Below are 18,152 nucleotides of genomic sequence, written 5' to 3'. Positions count from 1 at the left end.
AGAACTTTGTTCGACTGCGAAGTCTATCAAGGCTTGACTTCGAGGATTTAAAGATACCTGTAACGGGGTTACACGAGAGTTACCCGAAGGGTTACGGAATACACACGGTCTAACCTAAATCAGTAGGAGAATCACTACGTGGCTTCAGAGCCACTGATTATGCATATGACTAGGGTTCACTATGCTAGATAGTGAAGCGGATACATTTACACCGTAGGCGGCTTTGCCGCAATAAAGGGAAATACATTCAGTTTGAGATTCACACAGTTAAGAGTTAAGGGTTGACTCTTGGAGTCCGTAAGGTGTACGGACTCGTACGTTCTGGTATTAGAACGGCCGATCTTAAGCTGAGACTCTGCGAGTCTGTTAAGCTTCCTCTGACGCAAAGCTACGGCAGCCCCGCTGCACTTGGTAGCACTTGTAGTCAATCCGACACCTGAGTCTGTATAGACTGACCCTCTGTGGAGAATGGAGCAATTCGCTCACTTGCCCCCGAACCAGCAGGATGCGCTTAAAAAGCTTATGTCCTTGCTGGGCCCGGAAGGCGTGACGCAACTTGCGCAGCAAGGCCCCGGCGCGGTGAACGCGCGTCTCGAGGTGTTTTCAAGCTACGAGAATGCTCTGCTAGAGCACCTCCAGCAGAGGATGGCGACTGCCGCGGCGTCCCAAGCGCCCGCTTCGTCGTCCGACGCGGGAACAAGACCCAAGCCGCTCATGTTGAGTGTGAAGACCTTCGAAGGCAAGGAGGGTGAAAGCTTGATGCTTTGGACCCGTGAGGTTGAGATGACTATGAGCTCAGCTCTACTCCGGACGGAGTCGCAGCGCGTGGCGCTAGCTATCTGGAAGCTCGGTGGGCGAGCGAGAGAGTGGGCACTAACGTCCGGGACGTCGGTCGAGGTGGCCTTCCCGACGTGGGACCAGCTGAAACAGCAATTGTCCCGAGTGTTTGCTCCGCCTAACGAGGCGTATCGCGTGCGCTCACGCTTCCTGGCGACCAGGCAGAGCAAGAAGGAGTTGATGGACTATGTCCAAGAGTTGAGAACTCTCATTGCTGGCATGCCTGCGGACTCCCTGCCGGAAGCAGTCACCGTTACGGTGTTCATGGAGGGCCTCCGCACTGGCGTTGCCAGGACGGAGGTGTTCCGAACCCACCCGAGCTCTTTTGAAGAGGCTGTGAGCGTCGCATTGAATGCGGAACACAACTTTAAGTCGTCGAGACTTGGGTGGGATGCGTCTTACGCTAGCGCGTCGAGTGGTCCGGAACCCATGGACCTCAGCTATGCTGAAGACGAAGAAGCCGAGCTTCTTGCTGCGGAGCAGCGTCGCGGTATCTGCAGATGCTTCATCTGTGGTGACACCCGTCACCTTCGTGCTGGTTGTCCGCTGCGCCATCAGCGCCAGGCTTCGTCAAGCCGCTCTTCGAGTTCGAGCCAGGGCTCTGGTTCGTCTCGGGGAAACGAGAAGTCCCAGTAGGCGTGGGGCGGCCTACTGGGGAAGAACTAAGTTCTATTGAGCCTCGGCGAGGTGGAGGTCGACAGGACTTAGCCCCGAAGAGAGCCGTACTCTCTAACACGGAGCGTGTATGCAAGCCGGGCTTGCTAGTTGTCCAAGCTTGGGTGAAGGGCTTCACGAAACCATGGACGGTTTTGATCGATTCGGGAGCGTCGGGTAACTACGCCCGACGTTCTACGATGGACGGAAGTCAGCTTTATGCTGAGGCGCTGGTAGCGCGCAGGAGTGACATCGTCACTGTTCGTCTCGCGGCGGGCACTCATGTCACGGTGCCTAAGGTCCCTGTGGACCTGGGCGTGAAGTTTTTGGATTTCGATAGCGTGGAACGCTGTCTGGTCTTAGATCTCGATTCGAGATATGATCTCATCCTTGGTATGGCGTGGCTGGAACGCTACGAGCCTTGGATCGATCGGAGGTCGAAGACCCTTGGTGCTACGCACTTCTCTCCTGGCGGAGCATTGGCGAGTCATGAACCCACCTCTGCTAGGAAGCCGAAGCGCTTCTGGCGCGAGCACTGGACCGAGTCGGTCAATGTGCTGGACATCGGAGTCTTCGAGTTGGTGGGCACTGAGTATGTCGAGAACGAGCGTTCCGAGCGTGGCTCGCGGACGGCAGGTGGGTCGGCACGAATTCCGCTGAGCGGGTGTGCGTCTGAGGACGACGCCCTGCTGTATTCAAGTGAAGACAAGGTCGGCATGAAGCCGAGGAGCCATGGGCGCGGCCCGGCTGTTGAAGGATGTGGGGCGGCACTAATTCCGCTGAGCGGGCGTGCGTCTGAGGGCGACGCCCTGCTGCGTGCCGGTGAAGGCGCGGTCGGCACGATACCGAAGAACAAGGGGCTTTGCCCGGATGAAGATCGTGGAGTGGCACGTAATCCATTGAGTGGAGGCTGCGGATCATGCAGCTCTTCGCTGAGTGTCGGTAAAGACACTGGAGCTCCCCTGGAGCTGAACGAGGTGGTGACACCTGGCATCAAGACGCACGCGAAATTACGGAGCTCTTCAGGGCGGACGGTGTCCATGAAGAGGAGGCAGCGCCGCAAAGCGCTGGCTGTGAGACGTAAGGCGTCTGCGATCTCACGAGTCGAGAAGGGCGTGTCGAGCGGTGAGGCTCCACGCGAGAGCGAGCAGCTCTATACACTCATGAATGGAGTGACGGGCGACGTCGACGGAGGTATCAACCTCGACGACTTGCCCTCACTGTCTGCTCTCCTGGAGCCGGACGAGATGTCCTTGGCCGAGTTCGGCGAAGCCTTGAAGGCTGGAGACTTGGCTGAGGTAGTGGTCATACGACCCGAAGAAGAGTTGAACTCGTCCTCTCTTCTGGATGAAGCTGTCCTGGAAGACACGAAGAAGGCGCTGAATGCGCGGAGCGGATCGGCGATCCTGAAGGACCCGTCGGATCCCTTGTATCAAGTGGTAAATGATTACCAGGACGTGGTCTCGAAGGAGCAGCCCTCGGAGCTACCTCCGGATAGAGGTGTTCGACACGAAATCGATCTCGTTCCGGGAACGAAGTACTGCGTGACGAGGCAGTGGCCCTTGCCGAAGGAGCAGTGTGACGTCATTGACGCGTTCTTCCGTGCGAAGCACGAGGCGGGCACGGTGCGTGAGAGTAAGTCTCCACACTCTACGCCGACGTTCTGTGTCACAAAGCCGAATGGCAAGTGGCGTATCGTGCATGCTTTCAACAAGCTGAATGCCGCTACCATTCCGGCGCAGACGCCGATTTCTCGGAAGGATGTTCTTCAGAACAACATGGCAGGATGTACGATGTACAGTGCGCTCGACTTGGTCGATGGATATTACCAATTGCTCATGAGGACGAGCGACATTCCTCTCACTGCGGTGAGTACTCCGAGCGGCATGCTCTGGGAGTGGTTGGTGATGCCCCAAGGGCTTTCGAACGCGCCAGCGACGTTTAATCGTCTTGTGACGCAGCTCTTCAGGCCCCATCGGGCGTACGCGCAAACGTACTTCGATGACATCTTTGTCCACAGTCGTGCGGAGCACGGAAAGACTGATATGGAGAACCATGTGGAGCACCTGCGTGCTGTGCTCGAATGCATGCGTCAAAACAAGTTGTACGCCAACATTGACAAATGCATCTTCGGAGCGGAAGAGATCCCCTTCTTAGGGTGCTTCATCGGGAAGCGTGGCCTGAGGGCCGACCCGGTCAAGGTCAAGCCCATTGTTGACTGGCCGGTTCCCAAGAACCAGAAGGATCTTCGCAAGTGGCTTGGCATGGCCAATTACTTGCACAAGTACAGCGAGAACTACGCTGAGATGGCTCGGCCACTCTCCAATCTCCTGAAGAAGGATGCGGAGTGGTGTTGGGACACCGAGCATCAAGATGTGTTTGCGGCAATTAAGGACAGTCTCCTTCATGCGCCTATTCTGGCTTTGCCAGACCCCGCTCGTCCGTTTAGTGTCGTCTGTGACGCCTCGGACTTTGCCATCGGCTGTGCACTGCTGCAAGCAGACGCCGAGGGGCGCGAGCGCGTGGTGGCGTTCGAATCTCGCCAGCTGAAGGCTGCGGAGAAGAACTATCCTGTCCATGACAAAGAGCTACTTGCGATGAAGTATGCGCTCGTCAAGTTCAGGGTACACCTGTTGGGCTCTCAGCCGTTCGTGATTTACACGAATCATGCGTCGTTACGCACTGCGACTCAGTCGCCTCACCTTTCGCAAAGGATGGCCCGTTGGCTGTCCATCTTCGCGGAGTACAACTTCGAGGTGAAGTACAAGCCTGGTAGGCAGAATGTCCTTGCGGACGCGCTGTCGCGCAGGCCAGATTATGAGCTGGCTCATGTAACGACCGTGACTTCGTCATTACCGGATCTGATCCGAACGGCTTATGCCAAGGACGACACTTGTATCGCGTTGCTAAAGGCTCTGGGGAGCAAGGAGTTTCAAGACTCGGACATGGAATTGTCAGCGCGGCTGCGCGCGCGGCTACACCGTTATCCCCTCGATGGAGGCCTGTTGTTCTACAACACTGGCCCCGAGGATACGCCCCGCGTGGTCATCCCTCATGATGAGGATCTGAGGTATCGCATCCTCTATGAGGCCCACGACACGCCGCTGGCTGGCCATCTTGGCCGTGAGAAGACCTACAGCTCGGTGAGCACCCACTACTGGTGGCCGAAGTTGTACAAGTGGACGAGCACTTATGTGCGCACGTGCGAGACGTGTCAGCGAGTGAAGTCGTCACCTCATGCTGCAGCGCCGTTTGCGAGTTTGCCTGTCCCTTCGGGCTGCTGGTATTCCATGAGTATGGACTTTGTGTTTGGCCTGCCGGCGGACGCGGCGGGCAGCACAGGCGTCGTGGTCTTCGTGGACCGACTGAGCAAGATGGCTCACATTGCGGCTATGCTGGATACCATCGATGGTAAAGGTACAGCAACGCTGTTCTTGGACCGAGTGTTTCGACAACACGGACTCCCTGAGTCGATTGTCTCGGACCGAGACCCCCGCTTCACGGGCAACTTCTGGAGCGCGGTCTTTGCGGTGCTTGGCACCAAGCTGGACATGTCCACGGCGGACCATCCGCAGACCGATGGTCAGACAGAGCGTGTGAATCGCGTCGTCGAGGACGTGCTCCGCAGCATTTGCGCCGAGACGCCGAAGCGCTGAAGCGCCATGCTGCCAGTCGTTGAGTTTGCGTTGAACAACGTCGTGCACGCCTCGACAGGCTACACGCCGTTCTACGTGAACAGCTTGTCTCATCCCCGCGTCCTGCTGACGCCGCCACGTGGTGGCCTCGGGCTTGGTGGGGGAGGAGAAGCCGATTTAGCTGATCGGCTAGCCGATGTCAGCCCGGCTACTGTTCGTAAACAGGTTGACGCTTTCTTGTCGACGCGTCTGAGTGTCATACGACATGTGCGTGACGCAATGGCTGAGAGCCAAGACAAGCAAAAGGAACATGCAGATGCCAGGGGCAGAGGCAATGTTGAAAGTTATGAGGTCGGGGACCTGGTGTTGCTTAATGCTAAGAACCTACCTACACATGCAGTGTCTGCCGTCTTCAAGACGAAGTTGCGCCCGCGCTTCATCGGACCTTTCAAGGTTGTGGCCAGGAAGGGCCTTGCGTACACGCTCAATCTTCCGAAGAAGATGCGGACGCACCCCGTCTTCTACGTGGGCTTGCTCAAGCCATACCAGGACCCGATGCAGGTGCAGATGGAGGCACCGAGGGTGACGAGGTCACAGGCGCGGAGGCCGCGGTCGTCGAGGACGCAGTCGCAGGCGTCGAGGACGCGGCCATCCACGCGGGCACCGCAGGCACAGGCGGAAGAATCGGCGCCGGAGGTGCCGCGGGCACAGCGAGAGCCGCAGGCGCTGGAGGCGCAGCAGTCGGAGCCTGCATGCGGGCCAGGAGGTCGAGATGACCCTGAAGCACAGTCTGCTGACGCTGTAGCTCCCCGAGCTCCCGGCCACGCTGCTCGTCGCGATCGCGATAGTATCGCACCCAGTCCTCCAGTGCCCCAAGGCGGTCCCAGACCTCTCGAGGTACCTCGCTCCATTGAGTCCGCTCGGCGAGCTGGTCGAGTTCAGTGGCAATCCGGCCCAGACGCGCATCAACGTCATGGATGTGATCCCGAAGGCGACTCGCCTGCTGCCGCGCCTCCAAGAGCTCACCTTGAGTCGCAAAGGGGCCCCCAGCGGCCTCCACCAGCTCTGCTCGATGAACATGGGAATCTGCATTACTATGTGGAGCGCCTCCTGGCGAAGCGGCGGTGCCGGGGTCAAAACCAGTATCTGGTGAAATGGCGAGGGTACCCTCACTCCGAGAACTCATGGGAGTTTGAGGTGCCCCTCCGCCAACTGCCCAGACGTCGTGGACGCTTTTGATAAGCTTGATCACCAGCGCCCCGAGGGCTCAAGGCCGGCACGCCGGCCGTCCCGCGCTTCCCGGCAATAAGCTGGGGAGCTGCTGGGTCAGCCACATTGCTCCGAGGCTGACCCTGAGCCACAGCGCTCACTCCCTCGCGGGAAGGAGCGGCTGGAGTGCTCGAAGGAGCGAAGAGCGCAGCGCTAAACTGGGTCTGCGGCTGGGCGAGTGCCGAGAGGCTGCGCTTGGCTCGGACCTTCGCGAAATCGAAGCGGAGCTTGCGTTCAATGCGAACATCCACTTCACTGAAGCTGGCTCGGAGAGCGTCCATGGAGCTTAGCTTTCGGCTGTGCTCGGCCCAAGACTCGAACTGAGCTTCGTACTCAATTGAGTCTTCCCCCGGGCTAAGTACCACCGGGTACGTCCGCATGGCGGGCACCGACTTCTGCTGGGCTTGGAGCCGCAGGCGCTCGCGATACTCCGCGACAGTCGGAAACTGTGGGGTGAGGAGTCGCTCTCGGACAGATGTTCGTAGAGCGAGCTCCTGTGGAGTACGGGCCGCGGGCCCAATAGCGTGCACTGCGAGTGACTGCAGGAACACCTGGCGACACGCCTCCGCGGGATCGCGAGGCCGGAAGCCGTAGTCGGCAGCGCTGGGTGTAACAGGGTTACACGCACAAGTGGCTACAGTCACGTGTAACTCTAACAGACACGACGTCTATTAGAGGTTCGAAAGACTTTCTCATCCTTGGTGTAAACACACCAAGGCTACATACATTTACGATCACCACGACGGGTGGTCCATAGAGACTTAGGATTCCTATTGGCTGAAAGCAGCATCTTTTAGCCAATGAGCGACATGCATAGCATTGGAATTCTGCCAACCAGCCGTTGGCAGATTCCTATCTTAGAATATTACATTTAGAGGAAGTCAGAAACATAAAACAAAAATAGCAGTTCTCATTTTAACCCAAAAACATTATTTGGATCGTTTATTTAGATTAATCTATATTCGGAGGCCCGAGTATAATTAACTCTAATTTAAACTAAGCTACGCTTCCTCACATACACGCGCACACGTGTAAGCTAAAGTAGTGAGCCAAAGTAGGCCCATTACACCTGGTAGCACTTTGTAGTCCGTCCAACGACCGACTACCTGAGTTCGTACGTCACCGCACGAACGCGGAGCTGAGAACCTTCCCATGGATACAGAGGTGCTCATGGAAAGCTCCACTACGCCTGCAACTCACGTTGCACGCGCTGACTGTCCCCACCTGTCGGATCCAGAGTGGGAGGCCCTCCAACGACTGTCAACAGTCATTGGTGAGGCGGCTGTAGCTACGATGCTGCGTACGCTAACGCCGACAGAGCAACACGGTGTTGCTCTGGGGTTCATCCTGAAGGAGCAACGCGATGTTGCTGCTACTACCGCGGTGCCGTCCGGGACGACACCACGCGCGCAATCGCTAAAGCTCAATGTGAGCAACTATGTCGGAAGAGAGGGTGAACCTCTCCTCCGTTGGCTTGTCGAACTCGACACTGCCATTGCGGCTCGACGTATCGTCGACCCGTTGTCGAAGGTTGCGTTCGCCATGTCATGTCTTGGCGGACGTGCAAGAAGTTGGGCGTATGAACGCCGACTCTCGGATCCTACGTGCTTTAGCACGTACGAGGGTTTCAAGGAAGAGCTCAGACAAGCGTTTGAGCCACCACAAAGCGAGTTCCGGTCGAGGGCGGAGTTCCTCGACCTGCAGCAGGGCAAGCATGATGTCCATGCTTACGCTCAGAGAGCACGGTACTTGGTCTCGAACATCGTGACCAATCCGATCGACGAGGCGACCAAGGTCGTCACGTTCATGAAGGGGCTGAGAGATGGACCTGTGAAGATCTATCTCTTCCGTGAGTACCCGAGTGTTCTCGAAGCTGCAATTACTCTTGCAATGCAGGAGGAGTTTAGCCTGCGGCAGGCTAAGCTGCATGCACATGTGCCGAGGCCACAGCCACGCCCGGTAGTGAGGACGGGAGGCCCAGAACCCATGGACCTCTCGAGTGCTGCAACTGCTGGACCCCAGCAGTCGCAGGGAAACAATGTGCGATGCTACCGTTGCGGTAAAGTCGGTCACTTTGCTCGGGAGTGCACGGCCCCCGTGCACCAGCAGGGTGGATATTGCGGCGGTGCCGGGCACTGTCGCAACCAACCAAAAAACGCTGGACGCCAGTAGGCGCGGGGCGTCCTACTGGTAATGCAGTTCCGCGTGTCGACCTTGGACACGAGACACTGAGGACTGCAGCCCCCAGTGAGATTCATTCTCTGGACGCCAGTAGGCGCGGGGCGCCCTACTGGTAATGCAGTTCTGCGTGTCGACCTTGGACACGCGACACTGAGGACTGCAGCCCCCAGTGAGATTCATTCTCACTGCAAGAAACAAGATGACAAGCCTGACCTTGTCATCCTGAACGTGAACGCGATGAGAGCAAGCGGTTCTCTCCGTGCTTTGGTGGATTCTGGCGCGTCAAAGAACTTTGTTCGACTGTGAAGTCTATCAAGGCTTGACTTCGAGGATTTAAAGATACCTCGAAGTATGTTGGAGGTACGACTGGCAACGCGTGCCGTCGTGAAGACCGAGAAGCGCATGGTACGCGTGCGCTTCACGTATGAAGATCAAGAGTTTGTCGAGACCTTTATCGTCCTGGATCTGGACGATAAGTTTGACATTGTATTGGGCATGCCGTGGCTTGCACGGCATGATCCGGTCATCGATTGGGAGAAGCGCACTCTCGTGCGCTTCGGTCGCGACAGCGGAACAGTTAGCGATGGCCCTGTTGCCGCTACGCACGCACCGACAGGTGCGCGCGACTCCCCACTCGAGACAGCGCCTAATGCCGCTGTCCCGGAGCGCCCTGGGCGCGCGCGAGCACGCGCGCAAGAGCAGCTAGCGTCGGCGTTGCCGCCGACAGCTAATGAAGGAAATGTGTTGGCCTCGGAGGTCGACACCCGCTTTTCAGCGAATCACGAAGCGTCTCTGGCCTCAAGGGGCACGGATGACGCAGGCGGGTTACACGCCTCAGCCGTGGAGGCTGACGCGAATCTGATTGGATCAGGTCTGGCCAATAATAAGAGCCAAGGTGACGTAACGCCGTCGACTCCGGGAGTCGATGGCTTGAGTGAATTTGATTCGTCGGCTCCGGGAGCCGACGCACCCTGTGTAATGGAGGGCTCCGCCAATAACAGGCGTCGAGGTAATGATGGCGTGTCGACTCCGGGAGTCGACGCTGCAAGCGGTGCGGACGGTTGCAAACGTCCTGCACCGGAAGAACTTGCATGCTGTCGTGCAGCCGGGCTGCACGACGAAGCGCCGGGCGACCAAGCCGGGCTTGAAATCGCTCGCCCGCGGGATGAACCCGCCGGCGGTACTGAAGAAGAACACCCGTCCAGTCAACCGAACCCTCTCGACCTTCCCTGCCGAAACTTCGTCACCGTCGGCAGCAGAAACTTCGTGCGACGTACCCACACTTCGTGTGTATCAAGAGGTGGTTGGCGGCGCTGTACTCGGTATTCCACAAACTCTTGGCTCTGGACGGGCAAGTCCTCGGACGGTCCACCATTAACATGCGGACCGAAGCCTCGGTCGTCCGGCGCACATAGAGTCTTAATGAGCGGGATGCTGACCTCGTCCGGCAACCTCGCGGTTGCATGGAACAGGTCCAAACGCACTCCGGCCGGGATCATAAAATCGGTGCCGAGGACTACATCCACTCCGGCGCCATGATCCATGACCCACAACTCAAACTCGTACACACGTGCCCAGCCGAGGGTTACCTTGACGAGGGCTCGTCTCTCCGTAGCCATGGTTCCCTTCGTAAACCCTTGGATTTCCATACAGCGGCCGTGTCCCTGAATGTCACGCAACCGCAACTGCTTCGCAAACTTCTCCGAAATCACACTCACGTTTGCTCCCGTATCCAACAGAAGCCTCGTTCTCGTGTCGTTGACCGCACCCTTGACCAGAGCTCTCATCCGTGCTCTCTTGTCGAACTTCTGTGCGGACCACCACCCCAGCCTCGCGCCTGGGAGTAACTTGGTCACTCCACTGGGCGTTCGGCCAGGGCGTTCACTCTCCACCGCGCTTGAGACCCAGGCCTCGGTTGCATCTCCATCTTCATCTTCTTCATTCTTTCCACAATTTTCACCTCCACCGAGGGTTTCCCCCCTCTCCTTTTCAATTTCAGTCATTTCCACATGTTCCTTGTCCTTGTCGTTCGGCCGTTTGCTGGTTCCCACAAACGCGTAGACGCAGTCTGCATCGATCGCGGGATCAGCTAACTGTGGCAGCCCGATTGGGACCAACCCAGTTTCAGTTGGCGGGCTGCCTAGTTTAAATTGCCACCGAAGACTAGACTTCGGAGCTCGGGAGAGAGGTCCTTCTTCTCAACATTCGTCCGAAGGTACGAGGTGAGGGCTTGGAGTGCTTCACACTTGCCGATGTCGTGGACTTGTTGACACAGTCTGCAGCGTCGGTAGCAGTAGTGTGCCGAATGTCCGGCACCACCACATGCTGCGCAGGGTCCGTACTGACGCGGGCGACCATCGCGGTTGTCTCGGCTGAAGTGTCGGTTGGATCGGTCGAAGCCTCGGCCGGGTTCCCCACCCCTGCCTTGACGTTGATCGGACCGGGCGTAGGTTCCTTCAGCTGCAGCACGCCTCTCCAGCTCATTCGCCGCTGCGACATGGCCTCCTTCTTCATCCGAGGTGTCGACGTCACTGTAGTCACTGAAGTCTCGGTCGCCCTCGAAGTATCGGCTGCCACTGGACTCACTTCCACTGTCGTCGCGCGACTGCCCGCGGGGCTCCGGGCGGTCAGATCGGCCACTCTTCGTCCCACGGACCTGCAACTCAGCCACCAAGTCGGAAAGCGACGCCTCGGCCAGCGACACACGTGGGGCATAGCGCGAGTCCTCACGACGGCGTCCGAGGTCTCGGTCACGGCGCTCGTAACGGTCACGGCGGCTATTGTCGCGCGCCTGTTCGCTCTGACGCTCGTCCCGTCTGCGAGAATGTTCGTGTCCACGTGACCGATGAGACGTGGCATACGACGAGGCAGCTCTGCCCTGTCCACGTTCCTCCGACTTGAGGATGTCGTTAATCATGGCTTCAAGCTCATGGATGTCCGTGACTCGAACGTGGCAATGCCGCCGCTCGAGTCCTCGGTCACCACACGTCTCGAGGAAACGTTGCACATGATCCTTCGCGTCGCGTCCCCTTTCTCGAACTGAAGGCCAGCGTTGCGAGCGTAGCCATTCAGCCGATTTAGGTAGTCGCACAGATGTTCCGAAACGTCACGTCGCGCCGAGTAGTAGCGAGCCTTCGCAGACTGGCTGAACTGCGTGCAGTAATACTTGATGAAAGCATCACTGAGCAGCTTCCACCGACGCTTCGGCTTCTTGGGGAGCTGACGGTACCAATGCAAAGCACCGTCCCGAAGGCTCAGTTCGAAATCCATGCACCACTCGTTGGGCGGAGTGTGCGTCCCCTTCATCTCGTAGACGAAGGCTCGGAGCCACTGCATGGAGTTCTCGCTCCGATTGCGGGCACCAGAGAAATTCTTGATCTGGGCGAGGGGTCGGTGAGTCGCGACCTCGATCCGAGGGGTCGAGTTCAGCCGCTCCATCTCGCTCACTTCGCGCACCTGACGGGCTAACTCGTCGCTAGGACTGTCAAAGCCTCCGTCGTAGTCAGGCGCATCGTCGTCATCATCGTCCGACGAGGAGTCGTTGCGCGGCGTGAACCGCCGGCTCGATCGTCTTGAGCCACTTCGGTTGGAGCTCCGTTCGGCTCGCGTACTCTCGGTTTCACGAGCGATGCGCTCGGTTCGGGTAGCCGACCGAGGGGTCACCATATGCGAATCCTGAAAGTAAGGCGTGCCTTCGGCTTTGACAGAGAATACTCCATCCGTAGTCTGGCGTCTGCTCGAACGTTTGGTCGTCTTCCTCGGAGTCTGCCGGAGCGGGATCTTCGAGGGATCGGTTGGCTCCTTCGCCGGACGGGCGCTTGGCGGACGTCCCAGAGTGAGGTCCGTCTCGCCAAAGCTCAGGCGAAGCTTTCTCTTCCACTTATGCAACTCCTTGCCGGCGATAGCTGGCGGCCAGTCCTTGATCGAGGCCTCGGACGGGCGAGTCATCGGCTCGAAACCCATGGCTCGGAGGAGTGACACCGTGTCTTCGACCACCTGAGTGGTGGAACTCGACTCCACGGGGTGCTGCAACTCCTCCTTCAGCTCCGTCCACGTCGCCTGGCGCACAGCGTCTGGGTTGAACTGACGGATCCACTCACTCGCCTCCATCATCTGCTCGAGCACTCGGCCGAGTACCTTGTTCGCAGCTGGGGTGCTGCTGTTCATCGCAGGCCGGTTTCCCTGAGACTCGCGAGGATCCTTAGTAACCTGCACCAGAGCCCTCGAAGTCAAGGTCTCGGTGCCATCCTCGGAGTCATCGTCTGCAAAGTCCGGCCGCGCCACTTCATCAAATTCGGAGACGAGGTTTCGGCTGAGGGAGCGTGAACCCCCACTGCGTCCAGCCGACACCATCGCTTCCTCCTGGTCTTCGTACTCATCCGCAGTCGCGGGAGTCTTCTCTTCCAGGTCGTCGTAGTTCATCATCATGTCATCGTTGGCGTCCGAATCCTCGTCAACCGACTCTTCGAGACGGACCGACCCTTCGGAGATTGTCGACAGCCGAGACGTCATGTCACTCGCGATCGTCGACAAGCCTTCGGTCGATCCTCGTCCCGATTTCGCCGGCGTAGCTGGCACCGCTGACTTGGATCCTTTCGCCATCTTGTTCTTGTTCTTCTTGTTTCATGTTTTCTTCTTCTCTTCCTCTCAATGCTCGTTTGGGACAATACCTACACAGACCACAACACACAGTTCGGTCACACCAGTCCCGGGTCGCGGCACCAGTTGTCGTATAGGAAAACACGATTTAACGAGTCCTCGTCCCTCTAGCCAAGGCTTTTGGGGCGAGCCCTTCCAACAACACGCTTCCCTCCTAAAAGGTCGGCGCTTATTGTTGGGATTAAATCTGAAGACCAGATCCGTTCCCTTACACCGGGCTGGGATGTGCCTTATGCGAGTCGTCGGTCAGGTAGGTAGAGCCCGTAAATCTAATATAAGAGCACCCTTAGCCACGAGCTACGGCTAGGATGCAATGTACACACGCGCTTTCACGCTTAACCCACTGTGGTCCCTCAGAAGGAAGGGTACCAGGCCAATCGAGGCCTCGGACAGGGGCGCCGGGGCGAAGCCTCGGCTGGAAGTCAAATATACTGGGGGGGGCCACGCCACACACCCAGACAAACGTACAACTGTACAGGGAGGTCTCTAATACCTCAAACACTCGGCCACTACTCACTCTTGGCCTTTCCAGGGATGAACACTCGGTCAATGTACCTTATGCTCACCAGCAGACATACCCCGCGTCGGCCGAGCGTATCCAGACTCTACAGCTAAGCTAAGACTTACCGGTAGACGGACTTGACCCTTGTGTGGCTTCGGGGGGAAATTCTGCTCTGATTTAGTGATTAGAGGTTGTGAGGCCTTCCCTTTAACTAATCCCTAATGTCTTTACAAATATCAAGTATCAACCGAGCCTTCGAGCCGGACCGACGACTCGACGACTCCTCGGCTAGGTCCGAATTCCTAATGAGAGGCAAATCTTGTACCCACTATGACTACCTGGAGGTATCGGCGGGGATTTATTATGACCCGCCGTGCCTGGTCACTAAATGGCTATCCATCTGTCACTCTAGTGCGGGGAATGAGAGTAACCAATCAGAGTGCTCGGATGGCCGTCACTCGAAGGACCGTTAGGCCTCGGCGCGGGCCGTTCTCGGTCATTTCCCGATATCACACCTCCCTCAGCTTCTTCACAGGGTCGTCGTCAGACCATCTGGGCGTAATCGCTCAGCTCGGCAACTCGGCTGAGACTTCGATCCGAGATGCGGATTCCACCAACCTGGTGGCTGTGGCGGCCGCACCGACTCCAACGCTAACCCGGCAAATGGGCTTCTTCCTTTCCAGCTCTATCTTCGCTCACTCCATTTCGATATCATGTAATTCATATCATCCATACAGTTGACGCAGTATCATTCTTCGACTCGACCCAGCCTGCTGTCTTCGCTGAGTCGGCGGATCATCTCTTTGGTGCAATAGCCTTAGACCGCATCTGCAACTTGCACCATTTGCAGACGGGTTTCACATTTCTTCGATTGCCCCTAGTCGAGTGGAAAGGTTTCCCACGAGACGTTCGGCACCGAATCCCAACTCGGGCATTTCGCGCTTGATGCCCTCGTCGCTCGTTGTATCAGAGGCGGACGGTCCCCTGAAGCGACGTCTTGACTGTCGTCGTCCGCATCGTCACCGAGCTCGGCTGCGAGGTTTTGTTGGGCTCGTCGAGATTTCTCCATGCGCCCAACATGCAGCGAGAACTCAGCTACCCCGCTGAGCAACTCGGCGTTCTTCCATTCTTCATCATAATCTCCGATATTTCCATCTCTTCCTCGGTCTTGGGTGCGGTCGTCGCCAAACCGAACGGTTGGGACCGCTTCCATCGTCATGTCGGCGATCCTTCCGCCAGCTGAGTTCGGCTTCGTGTGAAGCGAGCCCCCCGCCGTCGCTGGGCTGGCCCAGCTCGGCAACGATCTCCCCTTGACCATCTTGCTCAGTACTCGAAACTTGGTTGACTTGGTACCAACGAAAACAAACCACCCTGCTCCCGGGTCTCGGCACCAGTTGTGGTTTAGTAGCACGCACAAAATCGTCAGATGTGGCACCCTAGCTACAAACACAACAACAGCCGAGCTAGTCGGCCCTTGTTGGCCTGCGCTGAGATGTCCCCCAGCGGTTCGACCCTTCCGGGACAGTGATGTCTCGTCCTCGCCGAGACCAAGTACCCCAAGCCAGTCAATCACGGAAGCCAGCTGAGTTACCTGACTCCGGAATTAGAAATCCCGTGCCCTCCGCCAAAGGACGGACGACGGCCCTCGCGGGCTTTTACGGGTCGCCGAGAGCAATGGCTTCTCGACTCAGCAATCAGTGCCCGGGACGTACGGGAACACCGGCTCGCAGCGGTGGCGAGACTTTTCCTTCGCGCTTGGCGAGACACGCGCCCAACCCGGGCCGACTTAATACAAGCTATACCTCTCGGGTGCTGACAGCAGACATAATCCGGCCCGTGCAGGGGCTTACTGGAAGCGCGTGCACGTGTTGTGGACCTAGAAAATTCTGCTCTGTTGTTTGTTATCTCTGTCGGGCGCCCTGAAGGGGCGCCTCCACTATTCCTAATCTCCTATACAAATACCAAATGAAAGTGGGCGGTTTTGGATCTCAGCCGACTCTTCACCAAGCTCGGCGACGCTTGAGCTCGGCTAAGCCGGATAACCTGTCCGGATAACCCCTTGAACTCGGCTGAGCCGGATACGGCGTGTCCGGATAACCTGGCGAACTCGGCTGAGCCGGATAAGGTGCCGGATAATCCAGTGAACTCGGCGGAGCGACCCGCGAACTCGGCGGAGCGACCCGCGATCTCGGCGGAGCGACTCGTGAACTCGGCAGAGCGACCCGTGAACTCGACTGCGCAACTCCCGGACTCAATTGAGCCTGGTTACCGTATCGGACGGTACATGGTACCGTTTAGCCTGAGCTCGGCGGCTTGAACCCCCCATGATCTCGGCTGAGCGTGTCCAGTGCCTTCCTGAACTCGGCTCGGTCTTCATCACTGGGCCTGCCACGTGTCACCAGGTCGGGGCCGGTGTGCCTTGAGTTTCTGACACCATCAGCCGAGTTCAGCGGTCCATCAGCGCATTCTTGCCCACTGAGCTCGGCGGACGGTCATCCCGCCGAGTAGAACTTGGCTCCTGGTACGTTGTTCCACTGCGGCCTTGGAGTGTGACACAAAACTTGATGTTCCCTACACCACAGCTGCTTCGTGTACTTCCTCTCTCGAGTGGTCCGAGCACGCTGGAACACTCCGGTCTCGTAGTAGATTTGTGGTGTAGTACCCCGCGGAAGAAGTGGGCGCGCCGGGCGCCGGAGGAAGAAGGCGCCGGGACGCGAGTGATGGACTTCGACGCGGCTGATGGAACGCGACGCGGATTGATGGGCGCGACGCAGGGCCGAGCTCGACGGGAAAGTCGGCGTGGGTGATGGGCCGTGAGACACGGTGCCAGAATCCAGTGCGACGCGTAATCATCCGACGGGTCGACCAGCGCACCCGGTTCTGCAAAACGCGCCGACCCTAACCCCCGCCGACCAAAATGCGCCGAGGTAAGATCTTGATTGCGCCACGCAAACCAGGTTGAAGGACGGCAGTGCAAGCACGACAGAAGTAGGGATAGGCCCAGAGCGGTAGGCTTAGCAAGCAGTAGTACGGAGTAGCCAGTAGCTAGGGCATAGGATAGGGTAAGGACTCAGTCCCGAAATTTCTCTGAACCACAAAAACCTCCCGTCTTCTCCGAGGTTCCAGGGGAACCACCAAGCGCCGGCAAGTAGAGCCGCCTCGATATCGCGGCCCCCCTCGTTTGCTGGTTCGGGTGCTCACCCCCCACAGACCCGTGCTGGAACAAAGGCACGTTAAACGTATACCGTTTAGGTGGGCGCCCGATAACGCGCTGCTTAGGCGAAGGACCGCACTGGCCTGATAACCGCCGTGCACAAGACCCCCCGTGTAGGCCCGATAACGCCACACAAGCCCCAGGAAACGCCGGCCCGATAACGCCGCACGCCCAAGGCTCGACGCCCTACGACAAGGAACAAGCGTCAACACAAGAACCCCCAACTCCGAAGCCTGCGAAGACTTGGGCCTGTATTTCGAAGATACGCTACTCCAACAACCGGGAATAATTTACTCGGCGCGACCGCTATCCAGACGCGCCGAGTTTGTGCGAGATCGCATTCGAGAGATTTCTGCGAGGGCGCTACTCCACAGATTTGCAGCCAATTGCCGATCGTGTGCTCGGTCTTCTTGAAGACGTGGGCAAGATGGCTTCTGGTATAGCCGAGCTTGATGCGTAGAGGCAGTGATAGACAGTGCTAGGGAGCGCGTGCTGCCGCGTTACCGCTTCCTCCATCTTGAATTGACTGAGCGGAGTGCATACTCGGGCACTGGAGGGAATATTGGCCAAATAGCGACGAAGTTTGATTCGCCGCTCGATTTCAAGACCGGAGCCAAACCGCACCCTTTTGGAAAATTTGGGCAGAATTGACAATATCTCCCAGGCTCATCAGCAATCTGGAACGTTCTAAAGATTATATTTAGGACCATCTAAATTCTAACTTTCCAAACTCCTGACCAAATTGCAAATTGCCATTTACTTACCATTAACCCTTTTTGTTATTTTTGTTAAGTACGAACGCACTTCGTTGTCATTTTGCATTTGTCGCTGCGAGATGGTCGACTACAAGGGGCAGGCGCGCGCGGAGATGCTGTTGGTGGCGTGCTTCGTGGTCATCTGCACGCCTGCATGGATCTACGGCTTCTTCCAGCAGGACTTCACATACCCGTTCCAAGCCTGGGTCGCCGCTACCATTGTCAGCGCATTGGTACGTGCCCACCTGCGTCGAGGGCCACGTGGCTTCTGCTCACACTGTGCTGGCCTGCGTCTCGTATTGTCTTTTGCTGCAGTTGGTTCTGCCCAACTGGCCCATCTACAACCGCAACCCGATTAAGTGGCTGCCTAGCGCCATGTACGTGAAGAAGAAAAGCAGCTAGGGAGGTGACGCGTGCGAGATGGAGAGCGAGGTGACGGTCAGCAG

General features: G+C 57.8%; 4 protein-coding genes across 4 annotated transcripts; 2 read left to right on the top strand and 2 right to left on the bottom strand.

Moving 5' to 3' along the window:
* Window positions 1-1,691: 1,691 nt before the first annotated feature.
* Window positions 1,692-6,275, top strand: PHYSODRAFT_250152 (hypothetical protein; the record flags this gene model as incomplete). The annotated part of the gene is made up of 3 exons (XM_009524974.1): window positions 1,692-2,789; window positions 5,580-5,927; window positions 5,995-6,275. Coding segments are annotated over 3 exons (1,727 nt in total), but the record flags the coding sequence as incomplete, so codon positions are not given.
* Window positions 6,276-9,781: 3,506 nt separating this feature from the next.
* On the bottom strand, window positions 9,782-13,178 carry PHYSODRAFT_246045 (Eukaryotic/viral aspartic protease; the record flags this gene model as incomplete). The annotated part of the gene is made up of 4 exons (XM_009524973.1): window positions 9,782-10,644; window positions 10,823-11,107; window positions 11,163-11,392; window positions 11,521-13,178. The coding sequence occupies 4 exons, from the start codon at window positions 13,176-13,178 to the stop codon at window positions 9,782-9,784; spliced, it is 3,036 nt and encodes a 1,011-aa protein (XP_009523268.1).
* Window positions 13,179-14,614: 1,436 nt separating this feature from the next.
* PHYSODRAFT_328651 (hypothetical protein) lies at window positions 14,615-15,055 on the bottom strand (the record flags this gene model as incomplete). The annotated part of the gene is made up of 1 exon (XM_009524972.1): window positions 14,615-15,055. One exon carries the CDS (start codon window positions 15,053-15,055, stop codon window positions 14,615-14,617), a length of 441 nt encoding a protein of 146 aa, XP_009523267.1.
* Window positions 15,056-17,786: 2,731 nt separating this feature from the next.
* On the top strand, window positions 17,787-18,108 carry PHYSODRAFT_495967 (hypothetical protein; the record flags this gene model as incomplete). Its single annotated transcript, XM_009524971.1, has 2 exons — window positions 17,787-17,939; window positions 18,022-18,108. 2 exons carry the CDS (start codon window positions 17,787-17,789, stop codon window positions 18,106-18,108), a joined length of 240 nt encoding a protein of 79 aa, XP_009523266.1.
* Between the last annotated feature and the right edge of the window lie 44 nt (window positions 18,109-18,152).

This window comes from Phytophthora sojae (genome assembly GCF_000149755.1).
Source record: "Phytophthora sojae unplaced genomic scaffold PHYSOscaffold_3, whole genome shotgun sequence".
Lineage (NCBI taxonomy): Eukaryota > Oomycota > Peronosporomycetes > Peronosporales > Peronosporaceae > Phytophthora > Phytophthora sojae.
This window is presented reverse-complemented; position numbering and strand designations above follow the sequence as displayed.